This window comes from Amblyomma mixtum, chromosome 5 (assembly GCF_055824585.1).
Source record: "Amblyomma mixtum isolate Tamu chromosome 5, ASM5582458v1, whole genome shotgun sequence".
In the NCBI taxonomy this organism is placed as follows: domain Eukaryota; kingdom Metazoa; phylum Arthropoda; class Arachnida; order Ixodida; family Ixodidae; genus Amblyomma; species Amblyomma mixtum.
The window spans coordinates 165,341,917-165,369,241 of record NC_143016.1 but is presented as its reverse complement, the minus strand read 5'-3'; the positions used below and the strand labels follow the sequence as shown (position 1 = coordinate 165,369,241).

At 49.4% G+C, this 27,325-nt stretch overlaps 2 protein-coding genes across 2 annotated transcripts in view; both read right to left on the bottom strand.

Annotated features, from left to right (window-relative positions):
- Positions 1 to 8,101: 8,101 nt before the first annotated feature.
- Positions 8,102 to 12,232, bottom strand: LOC149344498 (uncharacterized). Its single transcript, XM_089547247.1, has 2 exons — positions 12,174 to 12,232; positions 8,102 to 8,600 (listed from the first exon to the last, which is right to left on the bottom strand). Exons 1-2 carry the CDS (start codon positions 12,230 to 12,232, stop codon positions 8,102 to 8,104), a joined length of 558 nt encoding a protein of 185 aa, XP_089403373.1.
- LOC149344497 (uncharacterized) overlaps positions 12,232 to 27,325 on the bottom strand; it is a 33,705-nt gene continuing 18,611 nt past the window's right edge. The window contains exons 7-9 of the mRNA XM_089547246.1: positions 14,518 to 14,737; positions 13,210 to 13,368; positions 12,232 to 12,449 (exon numbers count right to left, since the gene is read on the bottom strand). Coding sequence (XP_089403372.1) covers positions 12,232 to 12,449; positions 13,210 to 13,368; positions 14,518 to 14,737 — 597 coding nt within the window. The remainder of the gene's footprint in view (positions 12,450 to 13,209; positions 13,369 to 14,517; positions 14,738 to 27,325) is intronic.

Genomic DNA, 27,325 nt, shown 5'->3' with positions numbered 1-27,325 from the left:
ACTGCGCATCGGTTTTTACTGCTGAGTGTTATGCCATCTTTGTAGCTGTAGATAAAATAGTAAGAGAGAATATCAAAAATAGCATCATTTACACCGATTCCCTGAGTATGCTTAAAGCACTGCACTCCAGAAATGCAGCTGAACCTATAATAGGAAACATCATACATAACATAGTTAAAATCACAAAACAAAATCATAACATTAAATTCTGCTGGGTTCCTAGCCATGTTGGAATTGTAGGTAATGAGAAAGCAGATGTATGCGCTGCACAAGCCCGGAATGGCCAAATAAAGCAAGTGAACATACCGCACAGGGATTGTTTAAAGTTTATATACAGTAAACTCAAAAGTAAGTGGCAGGCTGCATGGCAAGAGCACGTAAACAATAAACTACATTCTGTGAAACCAATTTTAGGGGAATGGCAATCATGTAGGCATCAAGAACGTTTTACCGAAGTTATTTTATGTCGGCTCCGCATTCGACACACCCACCTCACGCACAGCTTTCTACTAACCAAACAGAACAAACCTCTTTGTGACATGTGGGGTGCTGAACTCACGTTGAACCACATTTTAATTTCATGTATCAAACTAGAAGAACTAAGAAAGAAATATTTTACAACATTTTACAGGGAAAGCATCCCTTTACACCCCATGTTACTTTTAGGTGATCGAGCACTGGTTGACATCTCTTGTATTTTTAGGTTTCTCAGGGAAGCCAGTGTTTTAAACAAACTCTAAGTATAAAAAGCTTCACCTTTCACAAAAACTCTAACCTTGTGTTTGGCGCATCATAGCCTCAGTTGCTTTTGCGCCAATAAAATCAATATAACTAACTAACTAACTAACTTTTACTGTTTTTAAATGTGAATGCAGACACTTCTTGGTTAATTCAGCGATTTCATACACAACTTAATGATATGTGTTTCTACTAGAGCCTCAGCAAATCGATTCAATCGTCAATACGTGTTCCGCGGTTTGCACATGGAATATGGTACCTAACGGTTCCCATTGGATACAAAATTGTTTGTTGTTCTATTTTTCTTTTCTTTTGTTCATGATGGGGAGATAGCGCGGTGAGGAGCACGAGGAACGAAAAGGGAACGGCACGTGTTCCTTCTGCGCTATCTTTTCATCATGGACGTTATGTAACTCGCCCAACTTTCGGGTTTGCTTTTCTTGTGTATTGGTTTTGATGTTTGTAGTTCCGGTTTCGCACTTGATGTTTCCTATTGCCGGTGCCCTTTGTATGCAAACCTGGATATTTTTACAGAATCCGCGTTTTCTTACAACTTTTTATCGTTTGAGACTGATGTACAGGACGGTAAAATTTTGCCTTTTAAAGAATTGTTAAAATTTTTTTCCCTGCTACTGGCCGAAGTATTATGTCTGAGTTCTGTTCGCCGCTGCAAAAATTTGTACAAGGGGCCAAGGCCTCGTCAGGCTCTTAGCCTTTAGCCTTGGCCTCCTCTTAGACACTATCTGAGGAACAAATAAAGAAAAACAATGGGCTAGTTGTTGCGAAAACCTCGACGTATGAGTAAGAGTATGCGAATTAAAAGAAAATACCTTCATTTTTAGCGAGAAATGGTGCCGAGGAACACGGCGGCGATGCTATATTTGGACCGAAGCGGCCGCGCAGTGTGTTTACGAGCGAACGCTAACTCTCCGCAACGCTAAAAGATACCCCGTAAGGTACTAGCGGTTGCTAATGGCCGCGCATGCGCAGATATCACCAGGCTGGCCCGGTAATCGGCGACGTAATCACGGTAACGATACGCTACAATTCTGTTTTATTTTTAACATGTCTGAAAAGATTATTTTAGCTCGATAGCGTTAACGAGTTCGTGTCGCAGAAAAACTGGAGTCGGCGTTGTTGGCCGTTGGCGTTGTAACACGAGAACCTCCAGACGAATGAACCTTGAGGAGGTACGGGGAATCGAACCCAGGTCTTTCAGATTGGGAGGCGAGCACACGCACAACACGCAGCGAAGGCTCTTTTTTCCTCATTGCATGGAAGTAATGGCGAAAAGAAAAATCTGAGTATGCTTATGCAACAAAACACCAGGCTGTGTAACACCAGGCCACCATACCCCTGCACGTCTCCGCCTTCCTAAACATCAAAAGTCCGGGAGGCACACACACGCATATAGATATGGAAGCCAGCTAGGCGGCTATTCCATGTCAGCATATACTCCCCGCACCAAAGCCCACTGCTCACGGAACAAAGATTTCGATGACTGCGGTCATTCGGCACAGCTTTTCCAGAGGCTAAATAGTCTCAGCAATGTAAATAGATCACATGGCACAACACAATTTTTCTCTGCAGGCAAAAGACGGATAATGTAGGGTGTGATTTCAACGTCCTTCTTCAGTGTTCGCTGTAATATGTACCACAAGAACATAGCATCACTGCACAGAATAAAGAAATGGTCAGTGTTCTCTGGCGCATTACACAGGCGGATATTCACCGTCCATGGCACAAACATCTCCTTAGCATGAAGCCATGCCTTGACATGAAGCGTCCATGTGTGCTTTTTAAAGAACATTTTTCGAGCATAACAAATGCACATTGGCCTAACAGGTTTTAAAACACTGGTGGCAAGGAACTCAGAAAAGGTTGCTGATACAACGATACAGGAAACAAATACTCTAAGTACCTGAGGCATCTCCCTTCTGGAGAGGCTATACAGGTAATCTAAAGAAAAGCGCACAGTGAGAAAATTGAAGGCGTCAGCGACTTCCTGAAGGAATCCCCATAGAGGCTCCTCGCGGTGTGCGTCCAATCGGTGCGAATAGGAAAGGGAAATAAGCTTGAAGACGCCTAATAAGCGCAGCTACTAAAAAAGGGTGGTTTGCCAATTTGGAGAGAAAAAAAACGCGAAACAAGCCGATGCCCAAAAAGGGAACAAGTTCTCTTCAACCAGACTCTAGGGAAATAAACAGGTTGTCGCGACGGATAGGTTCCCATTTGGAGCGCTGTACGAAGTTAGAGAATATTGTATGTATGTCCTGCACTTTTTTCCTCGCACAATCGGTAACCTGCAGCACATAGGCAAATTTTTGAAATAAAAGAAAATGTCGCAGACTTGAGCTTGAGCAGACATTGCAGTTCCCTTCCCATCCAAGCATGGGTTTGTTGCCTTATGGACAATATCTGTGAATCGTTGTTGCACTCGTATGTTTTCCAGTAATTTTGATTTTTGTGTTGGCCGTTGTTAACTGGTGTATACATGTGCATTATGGCGAACTTTTTGCCATTGGCGATGTAGGTATTCTGAATGATTGAATGAATGAATAAATAAATAAATCCCAGTAGGAAACACTGTTGCGAATTCGGTGCAGAGGAATCCCCAAGCACTGAAGGGCGCCGCATTCCCAGCTTATGCCACCAGAATGACTTGGCCTCGCACCCCACTGACGCATACAAAATTCTTTGGATTTATCTAAATTAACCTCATAAAACACAACTGAACTGTTTTGTGAGGTTACAAAACAGTTCAGTCAAATGTAATGCCTCAAATACACTTTTCTGTCAGAACAAAACAGGGCGACATCATCAGCGTAGTCTAAAATCTTAATTTCACATTGTGCCTGGGAGAAACCACTGACAGTTGCGCTCTTAATAATACTGAGTCAAAGGGGTTCAAGATATTGGGCAAACAGCAAAGGCGATAATGAACCACCTTACCGAACAGATAATTTCGGTGGTATAGGTTTGATTACCTCTTGGTTAACAATTAGCCTTTTATAGGACTACTTATAGCAGAGTCTTATGCCCCTGAACAAAACATCTCCACTATTTGCCTGCTCCAAGATCGCCAACCGAAAATCGTGATGAACTTTATCAAATTACTTTTCAAAGTCAGTCTGAATAAGAACTACTTGGCCAGTCTCATCTAATTTCGTCTTCTATACTGAATGTGCAAAATGAATATGAGTTTGGATGCTGCGGCCTCTGATACAACAGCCCTGATGCGAGCCTTTTAAGTCAGTGACAATTAGCTGCAGCCGGTCACAAAGAACCTGTGCAAAAAGTTTGCAATTTACATTACAGGGGGAAATTGGACGATATTTCTCAGCTGTTTTCAACATATTTGAACCAGTGCTTCTTAGAATTACTGTAGCATGCCCAGGAGAGAAAGTGGAGGCCAAAAAACCAGCATCATAAGAAGGCTAAAAAACCACCATCAAAACAGGCACAAGGCAAGGGGCAAATGTTTCACAGAACTCGATCTTTAATAATACCATCTTGCCTGGATGATTTTTCAGCCGTCAGGTCAGAAATGTCAGATTTAAGTTATTCCAAAGTGATAGGTCCCTTCACTACCGCACGGTGCTCATCGTCAAGTCGAGAAAAGGCTTCGAATAAGGAACTGCAATCTGAACTCCCATTTTCGTCCCCAAAACTCCCAAAATAGCTTCCGATAATAGTCAAAGAAAGCATCGATAATGCCACTAGCGTCGCTGTATGTGCAACCTCCGCAGTTAATGTCCAATATTTCTTTGGCAAGAGCAGTCTGCCTTTCATCGCTCAGGGGCCGACGAGATGGTTGCTTATCCAGAAACCTACGGGATCGAGGCCTTATCAAGCCCCGGCCCCATTGTATCTTTAGGTTTTAAACTGTTGAAGCTAGGCTTTTACTGTAGTGATATCTTCTACATAGGCCCCTCCTCTCTAGCTCATATTGCTGAGCAAAGTACGCCCCAGCTCACGAAGCTGATGTCTCTCCAAATACGCGATTCTTGCTCACGCTTCAAGAGGCAAGTTTTTTGTTTGTTGTTTAAATAAGTCCCATTTTTGTAACACTGAGGTATGACCGCTTGACCATATGTCTTTCTAGCAAGTAGATACAGCACATTGGAATATTTTATTCGAGAGCACACAGCTAATCAAATTTCGCAGCTCCCGTCGAGGATGGAGTATGCGCCGATTGTACCTGCGCATCTGAAGAGACACCATGGAGTGATCACTGTAGAATATAGGCAGCACTCATTAACCAAACGCTCGGGCTAACATGTCTTCTGAAACGTAAATCCTGTTAAGCCGAGCACTAGAGGAACATTGAAAATTAGTAAAATTAATATTATGACCGATTTCTTGTCCAACATTCACAAGGATGTATTCACATGCCAAATCAGTGAGTAAAACAGCACTAGGGCCGCAACGCTTGCATTACACTGCTCGGTATTCATCTCTGCAAACACAATTTAAATCACCCAACAGTGAAATTTTAAGATATGTGAACAAATCATTAACTCATGACAGAAGAAATAGCTTTCTATAACACAGCTTTACAGGGACATAAATACAAATAATTCGACATTGAGCACCCGAAATTGCGAGGTCATTTGCAGATAAGTCGCCCGTCGTCATCTATGCAATACGACACGGCAGTAATACCGAGTGTGCTGGCCAGGAATAGCATGCACCGTCCTGATAAGCCTCTCAAGTGACTAACGACAACATTGAATTCTGGGAAAAACGGCTCGAGAGCAGCTTCAGTCTCCTCATCAGAGGACAGCTTGGTTTCCTGGGTGGCTACCACAATCAGACTCCATTTCTTTAAAAGATGCCGTAACTGAAGTTGCCTTCGACGGCTACGCAAACCCCTAACGGTAGTGGCATGAAATGCTGCGACGCTCGCCATTGCTAGTGCTTGCCTTATTAAACGCCATCCCCCTGCACTGGGGTGGCACGCCTGCAATTTGGTAGCCTGAAGTGCAGACATTGCCCTTCGGTTAGTGGTAGGCCTTCCCAATGTCACCACACCGTGTGCCTTGTGCTCATCGCCACCAATACACACCTCCTCACCTGCAGGACGCTTTTCAAAAGTGCGCTGTTGTCCATCGCCTCTTCTGAGACAGCCAAGGCTTCGGCCCATGAAGCCGAGTGGACCACGTCGCTGGAAACCAAGTTGAAAGCCGACGGGCACCGAACACGCTAGTGGCTGACACTTCAGTCGCCACACTGCTGCACTCGGGCGACGATGGTGCATCACCGGCAGAGCAGGCATGTCGCACATCCACTGGCTGTAGCGTCCCCACTGACTCTACAGAAGGGGTGTCCACATGCCGTGATCCCTGGGTGACAGATGGCTCAGGATTCTGGGTCTGTAGACGGGGATCCGAGATGGTCCATACTTGTAGGCGGTCCTTTGCTATTATTTGGTGCCGAAGACTTTTGGTCCAAGCTTCTGTCGGGAGCTCACGACTCGGTTCATTCGACGCGTCCACAACATCCGACACATCCGTAATGTGTTCTGACACCAGTTCATACTCATGCGTCCAGTTACCCTGACTACAAAGAAGACACAGCGGAGGCCTGTCTGGGGTCACAACTAAACCTTGTAGCTCGAAAACATTGAACGTGTGAGGAATTGTACTTGTTGACACTACGTTCTTGAGCGACAGCAAGATTTCATAGTTTGCTGTTTCCATGTGCTCCGTTCAGGGCCATCGCCACTTCTCGCGCTCAGTAGTTTGTGCAGTTCCAAAAGGCTCCAAACCTTCCACAGTCCTCCGGTGCTTCATCCAGTGCGGAAGTCAAAGCAGCTTAAGCTTCACGTTTTTGGTGTGCGCGTCAAATACGATAAATGTTAAAGATAAAGAGCCACCGACCAAAAAGGTGTAGTCAATATCCCAGACGTTTCGGCTTCCACACAGAAGCCTTGTTCACTGAAGGAAAAAATTTCCAACATAGTGCTTAAGTACTCTGCACTAATCGCCGCAGGCATCTAGCGTACGCGGGCGGCATTTACCGATGTTACGATCCAGCGTGTGATCTGTTGTCTGTATAAACAAGGACTCCAGATATTGGCGTGACGTCCAGTTTTTTTCACGGCCGATATCTGCGGCCTCTTCCCAAGCGATACTGTACTTCGCGCTTTCGGCATGGTCAACAAGTGCGTTGGAAGTCACCTTCTTGTTTCTGACGTCATTCTTGTGATCTTTCAGCCGTCTCTCGAAGTTTCCGCTATCCCCTATGTTGGCATAATCGCAGTCTGAGCAGGGGATTTTATGAATTACGTCGGGAAATCTTTCCTTCTTCATCTTGCTTTTACGGCCACCTCCTCATGACGAAGCTTGCACGCAGGAACGTGGGCTATATCCACATCATATGTGCGTAAAGTTCGAGCCAATGACTCACTCACGCCTGGCACGTAAGGGATGGCAGCTCGTGCACGGCAAGGAATGCGAGCAGGCTGGGATGGCCTGGCTGTTTGGCGTATAACAGCATCCACAAAGTGGTTTGGTTAGCCACATTCGTTGAGCTCGTGGCGTACTTGGCATAGGTCAGAGGCTTTATCCTGAGGCTCCGAGCATATTCTTTCCGCACGTGGGATGAGGGTAGAAATGACGGAGCGCTTGTGGCAAGTGGGGCGGACCGAGTTAAAATGAAGATACCGGCCTGTGTGTGTGTCTTTTCTGTGCACCTTGAATGACATTCGGTCAGTGCATCGCTCAATCATAACATCCAGAAAAGAAAGACGTCCAGATATCTCCTACTCGACCGTGAACTGAATGGAATCTTCTATCCTGTTCAAATGGTTCGTGAAAGCAGCCAGGGCATCTTTTTTGATTGTGCAAAAGCAGTCGTCAACGTAACGAAAAAAGACCTTCGGGCGTGGTTGGAACGAAGCCGGAGCTCGGCCTTCCAATGCTTCCATTGTAAGGTTTGCTGTTGTTACTGAGATTGACGCTCCCATGGCAGTGCCGTGAACTTGTTTGTAGACAGTACCCCGAAAGACAAAGTATGTGATTTCGAGGCAGAACTGCAGCAGCCTAAACAGGTCCGGTAGCTCGATAGGTGTTCTGGCACTCAGTCTATCGTCGTTCTGAAGAACTGATCGGCACACATCCACAGCCAGATGCACGGGAACACTCGTGAACAGTGATATGACGTCAAACGATACCATGACCTCGTCGCTGTCGATCGTGACCTCACGTACCTTTTCAATAAAATCGAAAGAGTTCCGTACGGAAGTCGGACCCTTGCCGACGAGTGGCGAAAAAACCTTGTGCAAGTAGCCAGAAAGCCAGTACAAGGGAGAGCGGGTAAAATCCACTATTGGCCGAATTGGAACGTTCAGCTTGTGGATCTATGGGAGACCATATAATGCAGGTGCAGACCCTTTGTGACAAAGGAGTCTGAAGTACAAGGACTTGTGCTGAGGTGGAACAAGCCGAAAGACGTCAGCCAAAAGCCTTTGTAGCTCGCGTTCTACCTTAAGTGTGGAGTCCCGCTTGAGCCCCACGTACGTGCCTTCATCCTTCAGAAGCGTCGCCACTTTTTCTACGTAGTCGCAGTTGTTAAGGATGACAGTGGCGTTGCCCTTGTAAGCAGGGAGGATTACAATATCCGCGTTGCTCCGAAGGCTCTTGACTACATCACGCTCCTCAGGAAGGAGCGGGGTGGGAAGCCGACGTGGCAGCTTGGCGAGTATGCTGATCGCACGGGTGCGAGCCTCCTCTCGGCGACTGTTTTCCACAAGACCTACAGCCCTTTCAACAGCACAAATGATTTTTCTTGTGTCAGGTGCCGCTCTCGTGTTGAAGTTCAAACCGAGCTCCAGCACGGCGAGCTCTCCTCGGGTAGGCCTATACGAAGACAGATTGTGGACGGCGGAAGTAGGTCTGTTGGTCGCGCTACTTTTATGGCTCAGCAGCAGTCTGGTTAGCTTCTCTTGGTGCGTGCACTCACGTTGGCGGGACTGTAGACTCGCAACGAAGTTGGCGTGCGACTGGATGCTGGCGAACTCGTTCGGGGACTGATGTTCAAGGCGGCGACGGGCAAAAAAGGCTTGATTGTGCAGGTACCTGATTGAGTCCTTGAAATCCAGGATTCTGGCTTGAAGCAACTGCCATTCTGCTCTGGACACAACACTATGACCGAAGGAAGTATCGACCGGTCGAAGCAAGCAGAGGGATCTCGGAGTAAGGTTCCTGGCTTTGCACACAAGGTTAAACTGCAGATGAGCCTTGAACGCAGAAATCCTGGCGATTAGGGAGACGTACTGGCGCACTTGAGTGATGAAATTATGGCCATACGACCGTCGTAGCATGATGAAATCCAAGGTTTGACGAAATCTTGTCTGGTCGGGTGAATACATGTTAAAAATAAAGAGGCACCGACCAAAAAGGTATAGTCAATATGACAGACGTTTCGGCTTCTACACGGAAGCCTTGTTCACTGAAGGAAAAAATTTCCAACATAGAGCTTAAGTACGCTGCACTAATCGCCGCAGGCATTTATCGTACGCGGGCGGCAGATTACCGATGTTACGATTCAGCGTGTGATCTGTTGCCTGTATAAACAAGAACTCCAGATATTGGCGTGACGTCCAGTTTTTGTCACGGCCGATAACTGCGGCCTGTTCGCAAGCGATACTGTGCTTCGCGCTTTCGGCATGGTCAGCAAGTGCGTTGGAAGCCACCTTCTTGTTTCTGACGTCATTCTTGTGATCTTTCAGCCGTCTCTCGAAGTTTCCGCTTTTCCCTATGTAGGAATAATCGCAGTCTGACCAGCGGATTTTATAACTTACGTCGGGAAATATTTCCTTCTTCATCTTGTCTATTACGGCCACCACCTCATGACAAAGCTTGCACGCAGGAACGTGGGCTATATGCACATCATATGTGCGAAAAGTGCGAGCCAATGACTCACTCACGCCTGGCACATAAGGGAAGGCAGCTCGTGCACGGCAAGGAATGCGAGCGGGCTGAGATGGCCTGGCTGTTTGGCGTATAACAGCATCCACAAAGTGGTTTGGGTCGCTACATTCGCTGAGCTCGTGGCGTACTTGGCATAGGTCAGAGGCTTTATCCTGAGGCTCCGAGCATATTCTTTCCGCACGTCAGATGAGGGTAGAAACGACGGAGCGCTTGTGGCAAGTAGGGTAGACCGAGTTAAAATGAAGATACCGGCCTGTGTGCGTGTCTTTTCTGTGCACCTTTAATGACATTCGGTCATTGCATCCCTAAATGATAACATCCAGAAAAAGAAGACGGCCAGAAATCTCTTCCTCGACCGTGAACTGAATGGAATCTTCCATGCTGTTCAAATGGTTCGTGAAAGCAGCCAAGGCATCCTTTTTGATTATGGAAAAGCAGTCGTGCAAAAGCACGACTGCGCGAAGTTATGCAAAAGCAGTCGTGTGGAAGCCGAAACGTCTGTCATATTGACTACACCTTTTTGGTCGGTGCCTCTTTATTTTAACATGTATTCACCCGACCAGACGTGATTTCGTCAAACCTTGGATTTCAAATACGATACACTTTAGACCATTGAAAACTTGTAATTCTGCTTTGTCAATAAGCTTCTCCTTTGAGGAACTGCTATCGGAGGTAGCTGTAGCCGGCAATCCGACCGTTGCCGGCTAGGCAGAGCCTTCAAAAGAGAGAATCAGTTCGGATTAAATGTTTCGGAGAGACTGTTTCCTATTCTCTCTCCAGTTCGGCTCGGTACACGGACGCTGTTCGCCTAAGTTTGCCGAGAACGGGAGATAAAAGCATTTCATGTGTATTGAACTGAAATAGCAGCGGCATATTGATAGAGGACCCTTACTAATGGTGACTTTGCCATGTTGATGCACATCTCAGACTTTCCAGCTTAAGATTGCTAGCACTCTTAAGCATGGCAGGGCAGGTGTTTTCTGGCAGAATATGTCTAGTCGGCCTTCGCCTAAATTTCGCTTCCTTTTGAATTTAGGACACAGATTTAGGAGCTTTTGTGTGTATTTTTTTTCTGTGTCAGAATAGGCTGAGCTTGTTTTCTGGTCAGAAAGGCTGAGCTTGTTTTCCGGGCACACCGTGCGGAGGATGATCTCAAGTGGCAATAGATACTGAACTGGAGGTGACGACTAGAAGCAGTTTCTTTATTTACCTATTACGAGGAGAAGGCACAAACCGGCAACGCGAAAGCAGAAATAAATAAGGAAAACGATAACAAAATTTCACAGGGACACTTAATTTCATTATGAGTCGGCAATTCGATAGTATTATCAGCTGTTGGTGCCTTCGCAGGAAACAACATCACTTCCGGTATGGTGACGCGTCAAGGTCATCATTTCCCCAAGCCAATGCAGATACTTCCGTCTGGTGACGTCACTTCCCTCCAGCCAATGGGCGAATTTTATGACCTCGACAAGGCATTTCGGCGCCATGGGGCTTCTGATGCTACCGCATTAAGGGCGACACGTATAATGAGGAAGAAAGATGAAACACATTTCCAACGGTAACTACACTTGTCTTCCGACGCCACTGACGCTCGCGCAGCCCGCTGGACGATTCTAAACGACAGACATCTTTCAAAAGACGAGGAAACCGTGCGCCTGGCAGAGACTGTTGTCTTGCTTCACCTAGGGATTGTGAATTTCCCTGCATAGCATCCGCACCCACTTTTCAAATCGTGGCGGTATTTCGGGTGAAGTAAGTAACGCACAGGTTACGCCACGGATACTGGGATTTGCACTCCTGCAGATAAGAAGACCGTTGCGCCTCGGTTTGTCACTGCGGCTGTCATAAGGACGCGGGAACTCGGCCAAAGAGTCGTTCATATATGAGGACACCAGTTCTTCCAGCTCTTCCAGAAGCTTTGAACTGTGCTTTCAGCACAGTTCACAGCTTCATTGGTGTTCGTCAGTAAATGAACAACAGGGTAGGCCAAATTTCAATGAAAATGTTCGTCTTGGTCAAAAGATTTTCACGTGAAACCTAGGATAATTTGCGGTGCACTTGAACGTAGTCAGGGTGTGGAGATAGCGAGCAGTTACCATCTTGTATCGCACCTACAGAATTCCCTCAAGAAATCGCCTATTTCGCAGCTTGTGCTAGTGATAGCTAGTAGTAGCTACCAGTGTTCCGCCTACATGATGAAACGCTGGTATTTTTAGGCAAGAAAACGTGCAACACAATATGAAATACATTGATGATGTGGTAACATATCTGGTGGGTGCCATTTGAAATTGTGCAAACGAAGTGCAGGTGGAAAGAAGGACCCCTGCGCCTGTAGTTTTGAGTGCGCACACTTACAAAAAGCGCGAACCAACTCTGAACACTCGCTTATGTGTTTGTACAAAGTTTTCGCCCCAGATGATCGTCATTACGAATGCAGAGTCGTAGAGAGAAGCAGCTTGCGGCTTCAGTGCAGTGTCTGGCGTCTTCAAAAGTCACCGGTGTTGGCTGAACGCTGCCACTGAGTCGGGCTTTTTGGAGGCATAGCCCGCGGCCATCAGGCCATCCGGGCGTCGTAGACGAAGCGGCGGCCCCCGGCTTCGCGGTGTTCGGCCAGCAGGTCCTCCTGGGACTCGCCCACGGGACTCGAGGGGCCGCTGGGCTGGCCGTCGCTGCCTCCGCGCAGGGCCTTGCCGCCATTGCACAGCTGGGACCCACGTCGGCTGCATCTCTCCGGGCAAGCTGTGGAGGAGGCAGTTATCTCTTCAGTTCGCTCTGGTGCAGAGTTACGCCAAATATTAGAAAAACGCTTAGGCTTCCCCTTAAGTGTAGACACGATAGTGTCTTTTTCTTCTCGTTTGAAGCCTAATTAGGATATATATATCTAGTTGCATTTTTTATTATTATAACATCAGTACACACCTACAACACACTTTACTGTCACACACACCGTGAACCAACAACCGACAATACGCGTGAAACAACCATTCGTGGCATAGTTACACGCGCTTATTTGTAGATGGCTGTCTCTCACAACCAGTCTGGATTCAGTCCTCTGTGAAATAGGGTTTCCCACTGTCTCCGCTCCTGTTCGCACTATACTTGGAGAAACTTTGTATAAGTGTTATAAAGAGTAGAGCCTTCAGCGGTTTCCGTATAATGAGTATTAGCATGTGCAGATGACCTCGAGGTTTTCTGCGCTAAGCCAAGCATCGATCGATGAGGTTATTCGCTCAACGCAGGACTGGTGCAATCTCAGGAGCTCAGATTATTCGTTCTAAGAGTTGCGGTGTCTGCTTTTGATTGTGGGGATAGACACCTGCTGAATATGCTGGTATGCAATGGACAAGTAATCCTCTCAAGTACCTTGGCGTCCCTCTGAAAGCCTATAAGCATAGTACACATTACTGGAAAGACCGCGTGCCAACTATTCAACGCTATGATCAGACTTTTGTCCCTCATGGTCTCTCGATTTTTGGCAGGGCGTCTGATGTAATCTGTTCCTCGCCACTAAACTTTATTTGCTCGAACTCACCGTCGTGTGCAGGTGCAGACTTTCCGGTGCTCTCGTGTCCATTGGAGATCGCTGTTTGTCGACGCACGACCAGGACCAGGGCTACAGCGCAGACGATGAAGACGGCGAACAGGGCGGCTGCGCTGCCGACGATGATTTCGACGCTCACGCAACTCCACGCTGAAAAATTGAAGAAGTGAAAGTGCATTAGTTCGCCCGTAACGCCGGAGAGCTAAGCCTTTCACTAAGACAGTCCACCCTTGCGATAGGTTCCAAGCGGTAACAATTATGTTCTTAAGTGTACAGGCAAGGCTTGCCAAGTGCAACTGCTATTTGCATGATGCAAAAAATCCAATGGTTATGATGGTGTGTGCTCCAAAGTCCAACAGCAAGAAAAAGCATGTGAGAGCAGAACAACCACGAGCTCTCCACAAGCGCAAACTCAGCGGTTAGACGTCACGTAAGACACGATGACCTCGAAAATTCGACTCTTGGTGCAAATCTCTTCGGAGACTCCTGGGAGTACAAATGAATTTAAACTACTTTTTGTCTTGAGTGTGCACCAAAAGACGTCAGCTAGCTTCTTCATGTTAAAGACTAGGTGCCAGGCGCACATTAACAGTTTCTTTACGTTCAGTTACGTTTAAAGACTCGTCTATATATCCTTCGGCTACAGCTGGAAGAAGCCAAAAACTCTATCACTAAAACAATCGGACGCGACGCTGGCGTTCGGTGCACTGATTGTCATCGCACGAATGAAGCAAATGTTTGCCAGAAGAGGCAGCATGTGTATCGAAGTATTTGCGACATTTGTCTTAGTCTACTCGTGTGATATCTCGAAAATGAATATAGCTCGTTTCTCCGCTTAGTCATGATAAAATCGAAACTTGGGCATGCACACAGCTGGCGTGACCTACAATATAAAGGACATAGATCCGTATTGACGTCGCAAAAACGCTTCTATGCAATATGCATTTGTCTGGTGAACATTTGGAAAATTGGCAAAAGTAGTCAAAGAGTGGGTGGTCGATAGACTGATGCAAGGAAACGCAACAATCACAGAAGAATATGAATTACGACGGCTTAAATAACGAAATGTTGAGGCTTCTTCCTGTTACAGTAAGTTATAGTGACCGACATATCGCTTGCTACAGGGGTACTTCTAGATTAATGTAGTACATTAAGGCCGGTGGATATTTTACTCAGAATGATAATACTAAATCACACTAAACCAATCCACTTTCTGCTCGCGACGGAAACCAACGTTTAGCAGTAGTCACTGCATGTGCGAACGCGAGCATTGATGAGGGAGCATGTAGGTGCACTCACGCGGAGGGGCCTCCTGAATGCTGGCTTCGGGCTCTGCACAGAGGAGCGTGTCGAGGAGCAGGGCCTGTGTCTCCGCTTCGGGTTCTCCCGTCCACGGGGACAGGCGGCGGACAAAGATGGAGTAGGAGGTGTCCGGCCGGAGAGGGAGCGTGGCTGACTGCCGGGAGGTGTACAGGCGCCCCGTCACATCCACCGCGTTGTGCAGGGCCTTCCACGTGACCTGGGAGAGCGCGAAGACCCGCCGACGCAGCATTAAATGCGGCTGTGAGCAGAACTGTCCGATGATCGCGCGTCTGGTTTACAGCCCTACCCGTGACGCCCGTGTCTGTGAAAAGACGGCAGAGAATGTGCCATGTCCCATGTACTAGAGAGGACGAAATTCCCCAGTGTTCGTGGTTGGTGAATTTGACGTATCAGTAAGATGTGTACCAGTAATCACCTGATTTCACTAGTGCACATTAGAGAACCAAAGTTCAACTTTCAACAACGCGAATGAAGATCCACTGGCCGGCATCAACGGCTTTGGTTGCCGTTCGCGTATCCTATATTTTGCTATCTGCTAGGAGTCCAAAGGACGAACAACCATTATTCCTCTGTATAGCTTCTCTTGTTGTCTTTCCATCATCCTCTAAAGCTAATTTGAACACAGTTCTTGCTTTAATTTCTAGTATTTGTCCTACGTCAGATTTTAAGCCAAGTATAGCGTTCGAAATAGTCCCGGAGCCATTACACCGGTCCATAGTATTGACTCATATCTATGGTGGCCGCGTTCATCTTTCCTTTCGTCTTGAGACATTCTTCATGGGACTTTAGATATTCTCTTTCTTCCTCAATCCACCCCTCCGGATATTTGAGTTTCTCCCTCGAAAGCAATAGCGCTATCTGTCTTCTGCCCCTAGTGAGCACCCCGTAATGCAATGGGGATGTTTTCACATGTAACAGCGAGGAAACTCCAGAGTGCCATGACATCCAGCTCGAACATGTTGATATTTGTAGCCTACGCTTCCACTCGCTGCAAAGCCTGACTTGTAAAATGATTGCTACCTTCCGGAAGCACCAACCACCTCCCCTCACTGCGCATCCTTTAGCACCACACCCAACGCCACCCTGATCCCCCGCCCCACCCTACCCCCACACACCACCACCTTGCAGGAGCGTCATCCATCAGCCATAGAGCCAACTCTAAACTCCCGAAGCGCCAGACACAACCAAACCTCCTCCCTCCGCCCTCCACAAGGTCGTACCGGACTATAGTCGGATAAAACTTAAAAAGGCAGCGGCTTTTCCCCGTCAAAGGACCCCCCTCCAGCCAATGGCGTCAGCCGATTTTCGTGACCCTGCTAGCGTGACAATGCAGGGAGTGGTAGATAAAAGGAGATAGCCCCCCTCCCTCCACAGTTGAGTATAGGCCCCTCTCTCCATTGTGGCACCGCTCCCTGCATTGTCGCCCTAGCAGGGCCATGATAATTGTCCGACGCCATTGGCTGGGAGGGGGGTCTTTTGACGGGGAAATCCCGCTGCCTTCTCAAGTTGTATCCGACTATAGATACCGAAGCATCAGCGGATTAAAAAAGCAACTAACTGTGAATAGAATTCAAGCACGCTTTGGGAAAGGCAGCTGCTGTCCCGAAGGATAAAAGGAGATAGCCCCCCTCCCTCCACAGTTGAGTATAGGCCCCTCTCTCCATTGTGGCACCGCTCCCGGCATTGTCGCCCTAGCAGGGCCATGATAATTGTCCGACGCCATTGGCTGGGAGGGGGGTCTTTTGACGGGGAAAACCCGCTGCCTTCTTAAGTTGTATCCGACTATAGATACGGAATCATCAGCGGATTAAAAAAGCAAATATGAATAGAATTCAAGCACACTTTGGGAAAGGCAGCTGCTGTCCCGAAGGATAAAAGGAGATAGCCCCCCTCCCTCCACAGTTGAGTATAGGCCCCTCTCTCCATTGTGGCACCGCTCCCTGCATTGTCGCCCTAGCAGGGCCATGATAATTGTCCGACGCCATTGGCTGGGAGGGGCGTCTTCTGACGGGGAAAACCCGCTGCCTTCTCAAGTTGTATCCGACTATAGATACCGAAGCATCAGCGGATTAAAAAAGCAACTAACTGTGAATAGAATTCAAGCACGCTTTGGGAAAGGCAGCTGCTGTCCCGAAGGATAAAAGGAGATAGCCCCCCTCCCTCCACAGTTGAGTATAGGCCCCTCTATCCATTGTGGCACCGATCCCTGCATTGTCGCCCTAGCAGGGCCATGATAATTGTCCGACGCCATTGGCTGGGAGGGGGGTCTATTGACCGGGAAAACCCGCTGCCTTCTCAAGTTGTATCCGACTATAGATACCGAAGCATCAGCGGATTAAAAAAGCAACTAACTGTGAATAGAATTCAAGCACGCTTTGGGAAAGGCAGCTGCTGTCCCGAAGGATAAAAGGAGATAGCCCCCCTCCCTCCACAGTTGAGTATAGGCCCCTCTCTCCATTGTGACACCGATCCCTGCATTGTCGCCCTAGCAGGGCCATGATAATTGTCCGACGCCATTGGCTGGGAGGGGGGTCTATTGACCGGGAAAACCCGCTGCCTTCTCAAGTTGTATCCGACTATAGATACCGAAGCATCAGCGGATTAAAAAAGCAACTAACTGTGAATAGAATTCAAGCACGCTTTGGGAAAGGCAGCTGCTGTCCCGAAGGATAAAAGGAGATAGCCCCCCTCCCTCCACAGTTGAGTATAGGCCCCTCTCTCCATTGTGGCACCGCTCCCTGCATTGTCGCCCTAGCAGGGCCATGATAATTGTCTGACGCCATTGGCTGGGAGGGGGGTCTTTTGACCGGGAAAACCCGCTGCCTTCTCAAGTTGTATCCGACTATAGATACCGAAGCATCAGCGGATTAAAAAAGCAAATGTGAATAGAATTCAAGCACGCTTTGGGAAAGGCAGCTGCTGTCCCGAAGGATAAAAGGAGATAGCCCCCCTCCCTCCACAGTTGAGTATAGGCCCCTCTCTCCATTGTGGCACCGCTCCCTGCATTGTCGCCCTAGCAGGGCCATGATAATTGTCCGACGCCATTGGCTGGGAGGGGGGTCTTTTGACGGGGAAAACCCGCTGCCTTCTCAAGTTGTATCCGACTATAGATACCGAAGCATCAGCGGATTAAAAAAGCAAATGTGAATAGAATTCAAGCACGCTTTGGGAAAGGCAGCTGCTGTCCCGAAGGATAAAAGGAGATAGCCCCCCTCCCTCCACAGTTGAGTATAGGCCCCTCTCTCCATAGTGGCACCGCTCCCTGCATTGTCGCCCTAGCAGGGCCATGATAATTGTCCGACGCCATTGGCTGGGAGGGGGGTCTATTGACCGGGAAAACCCGCTGCCTTCTCAAGTTGTATCCGACTATAGATACCGAAGCATCAGCGGATTAAAAAAGCAACTAACTGTGAATAGAATTCAAGCACGCTTTGGGAAAGGCAGCTGCTGTCCCGAAGGATAAAAGGAGATAGCCCCTCTCCCTCCACAGTTGAGTATAGGCCCCTCTCTCCATTGTGGCACCGCTCCCTGCATTGTCACCCTAGCAGGGCCATGATAATTGTCCGACGCCATTGGCTGGGAGGGGGGTCTATTGACCGGGAAAACCCGCTGCCTTCTTAAGTTGTATCCGACTATAGATACGGAAGCATCAGCGGGTTAAAAAAGCAACTAACTGTGAATAGAATTCAAGCACGCTTTGGGAAAGGCAGCTGCTGTCCCGAAGGATAAAAGGAGATAGCCCCCCTCCCTCCACAGTTGAGTATAGGCCCCTCTCTCCATTGTGGCACCGCTCCCTGCATTGTCGCCCTAGCAGGGCCATGATAATTGTCCTACGCCATTGGCTGGGAGGGGGGCCTTTTGACCGGGAAAACCCGCTGCCTTCTCAAGTTGTATCCGACTATAGATACCGAAGCATCAGCGGATTAAAAAAGCAAATGTGAATAGAATTCAAGCACGCTTTGGGAAAGGCAGCTGCTGTCCCGAAGGATAAAAGGAGATAGCCCCCCTCCCTCCACAGTTGAGTATAGGCCCCTCTCTCCATTGTGGCACCGCTCCCTGCATTGTCGCCCTAGCAGGGCCATGATAATTGTCCGACGCCATTGGCTGGGAGGGGGGTCTTTTGACGGGGAAAACCCGCTGCCTTCTCAAGTTGTATCCGACTATAGATACCGAAGCATCAGCGGATTAAAAAAGCAAATGTGAATAGAATTCAAGCACGCTTTGGGAAAGGCAGCAGCTGTCCCGAAGGATAAAAGGAGATGGCCCCCCTCCCTCCACAGTTGAGTATAGGCCCCTCTCTCCATTGTGGCACCGCGCCCTGCATTGTCGCCCTAGCAGGGCCATGATAATTGTCCGACGCCATTGGCTGGGAGGGGGGTCTTTTGACGGGGAAAACCCGCTGCCTTCTCAAGTTGTATCCGACTATAGATACCGAAGCATCAGCGGATTAAAAAAGCAAATGTGAATAGAATTCAAGCACGCTTTGGGAAAGGCAGCTGCTGTCCCGAAGGATAAAAGGAGATAGCCCCCCTCCTTCCACTGTTGAGTATAGGCCCCTCTCTCCATTGTGGCACCGCTCCCTGCATTGTCGCCCTAGCAGGGCCATGATAATTGTCCGACGCCATTGGCTGGGAGGGGGGTCTTTTGACGGGGAAAACCCGCTGCCTTCTCAGGTTGTATCCGACTATAGATACCGAAGCATCAGCGGATTAAAAAAGCAAATGTGAATAGAATTCAAGCACGCTTTGGGAAAGGCAGCTGCTGTCCCGAAGGATAAAAGGAGATAGCCCCCCTCCCTCCACAGTTGAGTATAGGCCCCTCTCTCCATTGTGGCACCGCTCCCTGCATTGTCGCCCTAGCAGGGCCATGATAATTGTCCGACGCCATTGGCTGGGAGGGGGGTCTTTTGACCGGGAAAACCCGCTGCCTTCTCAAGTTGTATCCGACTATAGATACCGAAGCATCAGCGGATTAAAAAAGCAAATGTGAATAGAATTCAAGCACGCTTTGGGAAAGGCAGCTGCTGTCCCGAAGGATAAAAGGATATAGCCCCCCTCCCACCACAGTTGAGTATAGGCCCCTCTCACCATTGTGGCACCGCTCCCTGCATTGTCGCCCTAGCAGGGCCATGATAATTGTCCGACGCCATTGGCTGGGAGGGGGGTCTTTTGACGGGGAAAACCCGCTGCCTTCTCAAGTTGTATCCGACTATAGATACCGAAGCATCAGCGGATTAAAAAAGCAACTAACTGTGAATGGAATTCAAGCGCGCTTTGGGAAAGGCAGCTGCTGTCCCGAAGGATAAAAGGAGATAGCCCCCCCTCCCTCCACAGTTGAGTATAGGCCCCTCTCTCCATTGTGGCACCGCTCCCTGCATTGTCGCCCTAGCAGGGCCATGATAATTGTCCGACGCCATTGGCTGGGAGGGGGGTCTTTTGACGGGGAAAACCCGCTGCCTTCTCAAGTTGTATCCGACTATAGATACCGAAGCATCAGCGGATTAAAAAAGCAAATGTGAATAGAATTCAAGCACGCTTTGGGAAAGGCAGCTGCTGTCCCGAAGGATATAAGGAGATAGCCCCCGTCCCTCCACAGTTGAGTATAGGCCCCTCTCTCCATTGTGGCACCGCTCCCTGCATTGTCGCCCTAGCAGGGCCATGATAATTGTCCGACGCCATTGGCTGGGAGGGGGGTCTTTTGACGGGGAAAACCCGCTGCCTTCTCAAGTTGTATCCGACTATAGATACCGAAGCATCAGCGGATTAAAAAAGCAAATGTGAATAGAATTCAAGCACGCTTTGGGAAAGGCAGCTGCTGTCCCGAAGGATAAAAGCAGATAGCCCCCCCTCCCTCCACAATTGAGTATAGGCCCCTCTCTCCATTGTGGCACCGCTCCCTGCACTGTTGCCCTAGCAGGGCCATGATAATTGTCCGACGCCATTGGCTGGGAGGGGGGTCATTTGACGGGGAAAACCCGCTGCCTTCTCAAGTTGTATCCGACTATAGATACCGAAGCATCAGCGGATTAAAAAAGCAAATGTGAATAGAATTCAAGCACGCTTTGGGAAAGGCAGCTGCTGTCCCGAAGGATAAAAGGAGATAGCCCCCCTCCCTCCACAGTTGAGTATAGGCCCCTCTCTCCATTGTGGCACCGCTCCCTGCATTGTCGCCCTAGCAGGGCCATGATAATTGTCCGACGCCATTGGCTGGGAGGGGGGTCTTTTGACGGGAAAAACCCGCTGCCTTCTCAAGTTGTATCCGACTATAGATACCGAAGCATCAGCGGATTAAAAAAGCAAGTAACTGTGAATGGAATTCAAGCACGCTTTGGGAAAGGCAGCTGCTGTCCCGAAGGATAAAAGCAGATAGCCCCCCTCCCTCCACAATTGAGTATAGGCCCCTCTCTCCATTGTGGCACCGCTCCCTGCATTGTCGCCCTAGCAGGGCCATGATAATTGTCCGACGCCATTGGCTGGGAGGGGGGTCTTTTGACGGGGAAAACCCGCTGCCTTCTCAAGTTGTATCCGACAATAGATACCGAAGCATCAGCGGATTAAAAAAAGCAAATGTGAATAGAATTCAAGCACGCTTTGGGAAAGGCAGCTGCTGTCCCGAAGGATAAAAGGAGATAGCCCGCCTCCCTCCACAGTTGAGTATAGGCCCCTCTCTCCATTGTGGCACCGCTCCCTGCATTGTCGCCCTAGCAGGGCCATGATAATTGTCCGACGCCATTGGCTGGGAGGGGGGTCTTTTGACCGGGAAAACCCGCTGCCTTCTCAAGTTGTATCCGACTATAGATACCGAAGCATCAGCGGATTAAAAAAGCAAATGTGAATAGAATTCAAGCACGCTTTGGGAAAGGCAGCTGCTGTCCCGAAGGATAAAAGGAGATAGCCCCCCTCCCTCCACAGTTGAGTATAGGCCCCTCTCTCCATTGTGGCACCGCTCCCTGCATTGTCGCCCTAGAAGGGCCATGATAGTTGTCCGACGCCATTGGCTGGGAGGGGGGTCTTTTGACGGGGAAAACCCGCTGCCTTCTCAAGTTGTATCCGACTATAGATACCGAAGCATCAGCGGATTAAAAAAGCAAATGTGAATAGAATTCAAGCACGCTTTGGGAAAGGCAGCTGCTGTCCCGAAGGATAAAAGGAGATAGCCCCCCTCCCTCCACAGTTGAGTATAGGCCCCTCTCTCCATTGTGGCACCGCTCCCTGCATTGTCGCCCTAGCAGGGCCATGATAATTGTCCGACGCCATTGGCTGGGAGGGGGGTCTTTTGACGGGGAAAACCCGCTGCCTTCTCAAGTTGTATCCGACTATAGATAGGGAAGCATCAGCGGATTAAAAAAGCAAATGTGAATAGAATTCAAGCACGCTTTGGGAAAGGCAGCTGCTGTCCCGAAGGATAAAAGGAGATAGCCCCCCTCCCTCCACAGTTGAGTATAGGCCCCTCTCTCCATTGTGGCACCGCTCCCTGCATTGTCGCCCTAGCAGGGTCATGATAATTGTCCGACGCCATTGGCTGGGAGGGGGGTCTTTTGACGGGGAAAACCCGCTGCCTTCTCAAGTTGTATCCGACTATAGATACTGAAGCATCAGCGGATTAAAAAAGCAAATGTGAATAGAATTCAAGCACGCTTTGGGAAAGGCAGCTGCTGTCCCGAAGGATAAAAGGAGATAGTCCCCCTCCCTCCACAGTTGAGTATAGGCCCCTCTCTCCATTGTGGCACCGCTCCCTGCATTGTCGCCCTAGCAGGGCCATGATAATTGTCCGACGCCATTGGCTGGGAGGGGGGTCTTTTGACGGGGAAAACCCGCTGCCTTCTCAAGTTGTATCCGACTATAGATACCGAAGCATCAGCGGATTAAAAAAGCAAATGTGAATAGAATTCAAGCACGCTTTGGGAAAGGCAGCTGCTGTCCCGAAGGATAAAAGGAGATAGCCCCCCCTCCCTCCACAGTTGAGTATAGGCCCCTCTCTCCATTGTGGCACCGCTCCCTGCATTGTCGCCCTAGCAGGGCCATGATAATTGTCCGACGCCATTGGCTGGGAGGGGGGTCTTTTGACGGGGAAAACCCGCTGCCTTCTCAAGTTGTATCCGACTATAGATACCGAAGCATCAGCGGATTAAAAAAGCAAATGTGAATAGAATTCAAGCACGCTTTGGGAAAGGCAGCTGCTGTACCGAAGGATAAAAGGAGATAGGGAGATAGCCCCCCTCCCTCCACAGTTGAGTATAGGCCCCTCTCTCCATTGTGGCACCGCTCCCTGCAATGTCGCCCTAGCAGGGCCATGATAATTGTCCGACGCCATTGGCTGGGAGGGGGGTCTTTTGACGGGGAAAACCCGCTGCCTTCTCAAGTTGTATCCGACTATAGATACGGAAGCATCAGCGGATTAAAAAAGCAAATGTGAATAGAATTCAAGCACGCTTTGGGAAAGGCAGCTGCTGCCCCGAAGGATAAAAGGAGATAGCCCCCCTCCCTCCACAGTTGAGTATAGGCCCCTCTCTCCATTGTGGCACCGCTCCTGCATTGTCGCCCTAGCAGGGGCATGATAATTGTCCGACGCCATTGGCTGGGAGAGGGGTCTTTTGACGGGGAAAACCCGCTGCCTTCTCAAGTTGTATCCGACTATAGATAGGGAATCATAAGCGGATTAAAAAAGCAAATGTGAATAGAATTAAAGCACGCTTTGGGAAAGGCAGCTGCTGTCCCGAAGGATAAAAGGAGATAGACCCCCTCCCTCCACAGTTGAGTATAGGCCCCTCTCTCCATTGTGGCACCGCTCCCTGCATTGTCGCCCTAGCAGGGCCATGATAATTGTCCGACGCCATTGGCTGGGAGGGGGGTCTTTTGACGGGGAAAACCCGCTGCCTTCTCAAGTTGTATCCGACTATAGATACTGAAGCATCAGCGGATTAAAAAAGCAAATGTGAATAGAATTCAAGCACGCTTTGGGAAAGGCAGCTGCTGTCCCGAAGGATAAAAGGAGATAGTCCCCCTCCCTCCACAGTTGAGTATAGGCTCCTCTCTTCATTGTGGCACCGCTCCCTGCATTGTCGCCCTAGCAGGGCCATGATAATTGTCCGACGCCATTGGCTGGGAGGGGGGTCTTTTGACGGGGAAAACCCGCTGCCTTCTCAAGTTGTATCCGACTATGGATACCGAAGCATCAGCGGATTAAAAAAGCAAATGTGAATAGAATTCAAGCACGCTTTGGGAAAGGCAGCTGTTGTCCCGAAGGATAAAAGGAGATAGCCCCCCCTCCCTCCACAGTTGAGTATAGGCCCCTCTCTCCATTGTGGCACCGCTCCCAGCATTGTCGCCCTAGCAGGGCCATGATAATTGTCCGACGCCATTGGCTGGGAGGGGGGTCTTTTGACGGGGAATACCCGCTGCCTTCTCAAGTTGTATCCGACTATAGATACCGAAGCATCAGCGGATTAAAAAAGCAAATGTGAATAGAATTCAAGCACGCTTTGGGAAAGGCAGCTGCTGTCCCGAAGGATAAAAGGATATAGCCCCCCTCCCACCACAGTTGAGTATAGGCCCCTCTCACCATTGTGGCACCGCTCCCTGCATTGTCGCCCTAGCAGGGCCATGATAATTGTCCGACGCCATTGGCTGGGAGGGGGGTCTTTTGACGGGGAAAACCCGCTGCCTTCTCAAGTTGTATCCGACTATAGATACCGAAGCATCAGCGGATTAAAAAAGCAACTAACTGTGAATGGAATTCAAGCGCGCTTTGGGAAAGGCAGCTGCTGTCCCGAAGGATAAAAGGAGATAGCCCCCCCTCCCTCCACAGTTGAGTATAGGCCCCTCTCTCCATTGTGGCACCGCTCCCTGCATTGTCGCCCTAGCAGGGCCATGATAATTGTCCGACGCCATTGGCTGGGAGGGGGGTCTTTTGACGGGGAAAACCCGCTGCCTTCTCAAGTTGTATCCGACTATAGATACCGAAGCATCAGCGGATTAAAAAAGCAAATGTGAATAGAATTCAAGCACGCTTTGGGAAAGGCAGCTGCTGTCCCGAAGGATATAAGGAGATAGCCCCCGTCCCTCCACAGTTGAGTATAGGCCCCTCTCTCCATTGTGGCACCGCTCCCTGCATTGTCGCCCTAGCAGGGCCATGATAATTGTCCGACGCCATTGGCTGGGAGGGGGGTCTTTTGACGGGGAAAACCCGCTGCCTTCTCAAGTTGTATCCGACTATAGATACCGAAGCATCAGCGGATTAAAAAAGCAAATGTGAATAGAATTCAAGCACGCTTTGGGAAAGGCAGCTGCTGTCCCGAAGGATAAAAGCAGATAGCCCCCCCTCCCTCCACAATTGAGTATAGGCCCCTCTCTCCATTGTGGCACCGCTCCCTGCACTGTTGCCCTAGCAGGGCCATGATAATTGTCCGACGCCATTGGCTGGGAGGGGGGTCATTTGACGGGGAAAACCCGCTGCCTTCTCAAGTTGTATCCGACTATAGATACCGAAGCATCAGCGGATTAAAAAAGCAAATGTGAATAGAATTCAAGCACGCTTTGGGAAAGGCAGCTGCTGTCCCGAAGGATAAAAGGAGATAGCCCCCCTCCCTCCACAGTTGAGTATAGGCCCCTCTCTCCATTGTGGCACCGCTCCCTGCATTGTCGCCCTAGCAGGGCCATGATAATTGTCCGACGCCATTGGCTGGGAGGGGGGTCTTTTGACGGGAAAAACCCGCTGCCTTCTCAAGTTGTATCCGACTATAGATACCGAAGCATCAGCGGATTAAAAAAGCAAGTAACTGTGAATGGAATTCAAGCACGCTTTGGGAAAGGCAGCTGCTGTCCCGAAGGATAAAAGCAGATAGCCCCCCTCCCTCCACAATTGAGTATAGGCCCCTCTCTCCATTGTGGCACCGCTCCCTGCATTGTCGCCCTAGCAGGGCCATGATAATTGTCCGACGCCATTGGCTGGGAGGGGGGTCTTTTGACGGGGAAAACCCGCTGCCTTCTCAAGTTGTATCCGACAATAGATACCGAAGCATCAGCGGATTAAAAAAAGCAAATGTGAATAGAATTCAAGCACGCTTTGGGAAAGGCAGCTGCTGTCCCGAAGGATAAAAGGAGATAGCCCGCCTCCCTCCACAGTTGAGTATAGGCCCCTCTCTCCATTGTGGCACCGCTCCCTGCATTGTCGCCCTAGCAGGGCCATGATAATTGTCCGACGCCATTGGCTGGGAGGGGGGTCTTTTGACCGGGAAAACCCGCTGCCTTCTCAAGTTGTATCCGACTATAGATACCGAAGCATCAGCGGATTAAAAAAGCAAATGTGAATAGAATTCAAGCACGCTTTGGGAAAGGCAGCTGCTGTCCCGAAGGATAAAAGGAGATAGCCCCCCTCCCTCCACAGTTGAGTATAGGCCCCTCTCTCCATTGTGGCACCGCTCCCTGCATTGTCGCCCTAGAAGGGCCATGATAGTTGTCCGACGCCATTGGCTGGGAGGGGGGTCTTTTGACGGGGAAAACCCGCTGCCTTCTCAAGTTGTATCCGACTATAGATACCGAAGCATCAGCGGATTAAAAAAGCAAATGTGAATAGAATTCAAGCACGCTTTGGGAAAGGCAGCTGCTGTCCCGAAGGATAAAAGGAGATAGCCCCCCTCCCTCCACAGTTGAGTATAGGCCCCTCTCTCCATTGTGGCACCGCTCCCTGCATTGTCGCCCTAGCAGGGCCATGATAATTGTCCGACGCCATTGGCTGGGAGGGGGGTCTTTTGACGGGGAAAACCCGCTGCCTTCTCAAGTTGTATCCGACTATAGATAGGGAAGCATCAGCGGATTAAAAAAGCAAATGTGAATAGAATTCAAGCACGCTTTGGGAAAGGCAGCTGCTGTCCCGAAGGATAAAAGGAGATAGCCCCCCTCCCTCCACAGTTGAGTATAGGCCCCTCTCTCCATTGTGGCACCGCTCCCTGCATTGTCGCCCTAGCAGGGTCATGATAATTGTCCGACGCCATTGGCTGGGAGGGGGGTCTTTTGACGGGGAAAACCCGCTGCCTTCTCAAGTTGTATCCGACTATAGATACTGAAGCATCAGCGGATTAAAAAAGCAAATGTGAATAGAATTCAAGCACGCTTTGGGAAAGGCAGCTGCTGTCCCGAAGGATAAAAGGAGATAGTCCCCCTCCCTCCACAGTTGAGTATAGGCCCCTCTCTCCATTGTGGCACCGCTCCCTGCATTGTCGCCCTAGCAGGGCCATGATAATTGTCCGACGCCATTGGCTGGGAGGGGGGTCTTTTGACGGGGAAAACCCGCTGCCTTCTCAAGTTGTATCCGACTATAGATACCGAAGCATCAGCGGATTAAAAAAGCAAATGTGAATAGAATTCAAGCACGCTTTGGGAAAGGCAGCTGCTGTCCCGAAGGATAAAAGGAGATAGCCCCCCCTCCCTCCACAGTTGAGTATAGGCCCCTCTCTCCATTGTGGCACCGCTCCCTGCATTGTCGCCCTAGCAGGGCCATGATAATTGTCCGACGCCATTGGCTGGGAGGGGGGTCTTTTGACGGGGAAAACCCGCTGCCTTCTCAAGTTGTATCCGACTATAGATACCGAAGCATCAGCGGATTAAAAAAGCAAATGTGAATAGAATTCAAGCACGCTTTGGGAAAGGCAGCTGCTGTACCGAAGGATAAAAGGAGATAGGGAGATAGCCCCCCTCCCTCCACAGTTGAGTATAGGCCCCTCTCTCCATTGTGGCACCGCTCCCTGCAATGTCGCCCTAGCAGGGCCATGATAATTGTCCGACGC

Excerpts from the sequence above, each read along its gene's own strand:
- LOC149344498 (XM_089547247.1), bottom strand. The coding sequence starts at position 12,232 with ATGGCCGCGGGCTATGCCTCCAAAAAGCCCGACTCAGTGGCAGCGTTC. Across the intron at positions 8,601-12,173 it reads GCAGCGTTCAGCCAACACCG|GCCTACCCGAGGAGAGCTCG; the intron begins GTGACTTTTGAA and ends GTCTTCGTATAG.